Here is a 5,164-nt window from a genome sequence, read left to right on the forward strand (position 1 = left end):
ATCTTTCTTATGGATAAACTTGGTAGGTTTTCATTTCACACAAAGATTGCCCATGACCCATGGGTGTGTCATGACCTTGACCCAAGGTCATTTGGGGAAGTTCAAGGTCACTGGAAGAAAAATTTTATAATTCGTGTTTGATACATATCTTTATTATGCAAAAACTTACTTCTGAAAAACCCAGCGGGGGGTATTTTGTCCCGATTGGACAGTTCTAGTTTAAAAAAAAAATATGTAAATAAATGAAATGGGCAAATATACGATTATTGCCTTGAAATCGAAATTACTTTGACAAAACAAATTTTTAACGAATAACCAACTAAAGAAATTTTTGTTGATAGTTGGTATGATCAAATGATTATCAGTGGAGTACGCGAATATTCGTTGAAATCCCTAGTTTAAAGCATGTTTTTCTATCAATTTAAAAATACTTTCACATCTGTTAATACGCAATTGATGGCCTCAAGCATTAGTGCAGCAAATTGGTATTATAATACCCACCCTTCAGAAGATCAGGATTGAATTGTTGATTCACTGTTGCTTTGCATCTTTTCTTTGCTTTTAACATTTAAAAGAAAATTTTATAAATTAACTCAATTTTTTTTTTTTTTTGAAAGAGTAGACATGCAATCTCCTACAGAAATTCTCGTTTGTAGTTGGTTTGAAAGTTGTCCCATCTGAATCTGTACAGAAAAGTGTACAATGACTATAAATCTCTTTTTTTGATCCATGTCAGGATTTTTACATGGCATAGTACATTTTTTTTTAGACATGTACCATCATTTGGCAGCAGAGATTGAACATCATCACCATTATTGTCCTCTTCTTCCTGCGTCTGGCCATTTTCTCCATTTCCTATGAGAAGGTAAGTTGTAGAATATTTCAATTTAAGATTTATGAAAAATATTGAAATTTTGTATCTAAATACCACAATGAAAGAAAATTGGAAAATATTTAATTCCCATCTGAATCTGTACAGAAAAAGTGTACAGTGGCTATGAAATGTTTTTTTGATCCATGTCAGAATTTTTACATGGCATAGTACATTTTTTTTAGACACGTACCATCATTTGGCAGCAGAGATTGAACATCATCACCATTATTGTCCTCCTCTTCCTGCTTCTGGCCATTTTCTCCATTTCCTATGAGAAGGTAAGTTGTAGAATATTTCAATTTAAGATTTATGAAAAATATTGAAAATTTGTATCTAAATACCACAATGAAAGAAAATTGGAAAATATTTAATTCCCATCTGAATCTGTACAGAAAAAGTGTACAGTGGCTATGAAATGTTTTTTTGATCCATGTCAGAATTTTTACATGGCATAGTACATTTTTTTTTTAGACACGTACCATCATTTGGCAGCAGAGATTGAACATCATCACCATTATTGTCCTCCTCTTCCTGCTTCTGGCCATTTTCTCCATTTCCTATGAGAAGGTAAGTTGTAGAATATTTCAATTTAAGATTTATGAAAAATATTGAAATTTTGTATCTAAATACCACAATGAAAGAAAATTGGAAAATATTTAATTCCCATCTGAATCTGTACAGAAAAAGTGTACAGTGGCTATGAAATGTTTTTTTGATCCATGTCAGAATTTTTACATGATATAGTACATTTTTTTTTTAGACACGTACCATCATTTGGCAGCAGAGATTGAACAACATCACCATTATTGTCCTCCTCTTCCTGCTTCTGGCCATTTTCTCCATTTCCTATGAGAAGGTAAGTTGTAGAATATTTCAGGTTTTTTTATCTGTTTATCACACTGAGAAATACTGGAAAATATTATATAAGATTATTTTTGTAATTTTCATTGGCTGAAAGGACTTCATGTGATATTCCTCCTTTTGTGATATCATCGAGAAAGCGCATTGGCAGAAAATAATATTGCACAACACATTGTTCGGTTGCACTGAAGTTACATTGAACATGACGTCATAATATATAAATCATGTTTTAAACTATTGAGACTTGTGTGATGTAATGACAGCCAAATCTGTTTAATAGTTAGAACTGACTCGTGTCAGTGCATTAACTTTGAGTGAGTACTAATATAAATATTATGGACTTCACTGCAGGTTAATATGTGGTTATAAGGACTCATGGCCGGTGATATTGATTGAAGACACGGACCATGATAGAGACCTCGCAGTCTTGGTGGCCATCACTTTCTGTGTCTTCGTTCAATATCAATTGCCATGAGTGACTCCTTATAACCACATATTGACCTACACTGAATCTCCATAATTGTATAATAATTCATATATTTACATACCATTATCCTGATTTTCAGTGAATTTGGAAGCTTCCACATCTGAGCCTGTACATTATATAAAAAAAATGTTTATATACAAGATTTATTTTAATGACCGAAATTTATTTGATCTATTATGTTTTCAGACACGCACCGTCTGGCTGTTGGGATGGAACTTCATCATTTTGGGATGTGTCGAATTCCTCTTCCCTCTGGCAGTCTTCTCCTTCTGCTTAGAGAAAGTGATGTATGTGTAAGATGCAAAGTGCATCAATATGAGGTTTGCTTGTAAGGCCATATAAAATTGAAATTCTGGTTCTCAGGCCCGCGCGCATTGCTAATTTTATTGTATTTTTGATAAAATAAAAAGTTGGTATTGCGGAGACCAATCCAGAAAAAAAAAATTCCGACCTCATTCATTTCATAGTTTAGTATTCAAATATCACTTCCAATAGCCATATGCAATGAGATTTTGGCTACTTCGTTTGAAAATACATTTGAAGACATTACCTACGATGTTTTCATGCTGATAAGCAATGGATAAAGCAGAAATTTTGACCAGAAATGGAAAGTATATCTGTGATTAAAAAAATTATCTTTATGTTAAAAGAAAATTCGAAAATTTAAATTAAAAAAATACCTCCCTCATCTACTTTATTGCCAATAAAATGATAAATAAAATGCCGCCCTCCCGCATCTGTTTTGGAGAAAATTGGCCTGAGAACCAGAGAATTAGATTTAGATAGCCTAATGACTGAATATTGTAGAAGTACTTCTTTTTTCCACGAGGTATTTATTTAGGCAGTCTCCAAATCACCACAGAAATTTGTCCAAGCATACTCAAAATATACTAGTAGTGAGAGTTCAAGAAATTGATATAATTTTCTACCCGCAGACTAAAGAGATTTCAGTCATTTCACACAATTATGATCTTTTGAAAAAAGTACGTCTTCAGAATGATTTTTTAATTAAAACTTTAAATTAATTTCTGTGTTATAAATTATGTTTGTGACCTCTTAATTTTTCAAACATAATGTTGATATAAGTAATGATACCTTTTAGTTTTGGACAAATATAAGCTATTCTTCCATCTTTGTAGGTTTTCAGCCTTTGGAGGGGAAGCTGCAGTTTTCCAGATGCATACTGCTCAATACATTCCTTCCACTTTTGCTGTGTCCAGAGTCTCTCCTGTTTTAATGACGAAGACCGAAAGTGATGAAGCTCAGGTCCCTCCTGTTTACTACTGTCATCGTCTGGACCATCATGGAAGTTCATGCCTGCTGCATCCAAAGACCACCAGATATCCTTTCCCGGAAGAAGAAAATCGGGAATTCTTTGTAAATGACTCTGCACCAACAAAGGGAATTTTTTCAACAAAGTTGAAGGTAGTAAAGTGCGTTTTTGAGGTGGGAGTAATTTGGCCTGTTTGCTGATTGCAGACTGTTGTTTCATAATTGTTTGTGTAGGGTCAACGTGAGAGGTTTGGAATTGAATTCTCAGCATTGCATTATCTACAACAAATTTGGGTTGTCTGTTGGTTGTATTCTCAGAAATCCTTCGAAGAGTTCCAAAAGAACGTTCTTCCTGTTCTGGCACAATTGACTTCAGACAAAAGAGCCTGGCTGTTTCAGGGACATGTACTGTTATACTATGGAAATGATTTCCATAGAACTTTCTAGATGTCAGCTTTAGTGGATTCCCTATGACTGTTTTGCAGTGTACGCCAAATAAAAAGCATTGGTTGTACAGACGAAGAAGTTGCTTTGGAGACCGCATGGCATAGTCTGAATAGCATATAGTGACAATATCCACAAGAGAGTTTACCAGATCTGGTATGTTTTGGTCAAGTTTTCCTTCTTCAAATTTCTGATCAGTAAATTTTGCCAGTTTTACAGCATAAAGTCGAGCATCTGACCCTTTTATCTGGTTTTTATTTCCAATAGTAGTCTCACTGAAGGAGAGGAACTCCTGTTTGGTATTTTCGCCCACATGATGGGGAAGTTCTTCAATGAGATTTCGGATGACATTCGTGAGGTCATGCAGAGGCTCACACGAGAGTACTTCACATTTATCAATGTTCAAGTCGGCCATGGTTTTAACTGGATTAAGGCAACATAGTGCAGGTGGTCTTGCTACACCATGTAAGGTTTCGAAAAGTTTTTCTTGAACTGTGCTCTTTCTTTCGTCATTTAACCATATTCCTCTGCTCTCCAATTCTGTAATAATTTCCTCTTTCTTAAGACCCTGAAATGGACTTACTACACCTGCTGTTAATCTTTCCCAAGCTTCTCCAGCAACCACGTGTTTTCTTCTTTCTTCAAGTGTTAACGGCTCAATGTTGTAGCATGTGATGAAACTGTTGTGGTCGCTGGTTGGAACTCCGCATAGGCAACTGAACTTCCCTCCCCTTTGTTGGCCACTCTCGAACTGGCGAGCTGGATTATCACCAGTGAAAACTCGAAGAATAGGGTTGATGTTGTTTACACCATTTGAAAGGTTTTCTAGATCTTCTAGTCTGGTTTTTGTATAAGTAAGCTGCTCTTTGTCACTGCTCCCTGGAAAAAAAATTTAAGCTTTTTTTGAAAAATTGTTTTTTTTTAATGTGTTGTACTTATACTCATTTGTAAATGTATTTTTTTTGTTCAAGCTATTGTTAGGTCAGATAAGCCTTTTTGATCAAAATTTGTCCTTGTCTGTCATCACTGTTGATGTGAGTAATAGTGGACCAATTTAACCAGGTTTGACACAGATTATCTTTGGGTGAAGGGGATTCAATTAATGGACCACATCCTCATTTAAGGGGAGATAATTATGGAAAAGAAAAATTTGGTACAGTCACTAAAAACTCGTTTTGAAGATGGAATTTGGGTTAAAGTTCATGACTTAGTAAAAATTCAGGACT

The 5,164-nt window shown here is 34.7% G+C and overlaps 1 protein-coding gene across 1 annotated transcript; it reads left to right on the forward strand.

Annotated features, from left to right (window-relative positions):
- Positions 1–624: 624 nt before the first annotated feature.
- On the forward strand, positions 625–4,816 carry LOC134269531 (uncharacterized). Its single transcript, XM_062751734.1, has 7 exons — positions 625–648; positions 770–865; positions 1,057–1,152; positions 1,346–1,441; positions 1,635–1,730; positions 2,409–2,509; positions 3,362–4,816. The coding sequence occupies exons 1-7, from the start codon at positions 625–627 to the stop codon at positions 3,693–3,695; spliced, it is 843 nt and encodes a 280-aa protein (XP_062607718.1). The 3' UTR covers positions 3,696–4,816.
- Positions 4,817–5,164: the final 348 nt, after the last annotated feature.

The sequence above is a fragment of the Saccostrea cucullata genome, unplaced genomic scaffold, assembly GCF_032062105.1.
Source record: "Saccostrea cucullata isolate Sc308-1 unplaced genomic scaffold, CSIRO_AGI_Scuc_v1 ctg9628, whole genome shotgun sequence".
NCBI lineage: Eukaryota > Metazoa > Mollusca > Bivalvia > Ostreida > Ostreidae > Saccostrea > Saccostrea cuccullata.

Bases quoted from the DNA above. Each gene is read 5' to 3' on its own strand.
- LOC134269531 (XM_062751734.1), top strand. From the start codon at position 625: ATGCAATCTCCTACAGAAATTCTC. The intron at 649-769 runs GTTTGTAGTTGG...ATTTTTTTTTAG, and splicing joins AATCTCCTACAGAAATTCTC to ACATGTACCATCATTTGGCA. The intron at 1,442-1,634 runs GTAAGTTGTAGA...TTTTTTTTTTAG, and splicing joins TCTCCATTTCCTATGAGAAG to ACACGTACCATCATTTGGCA.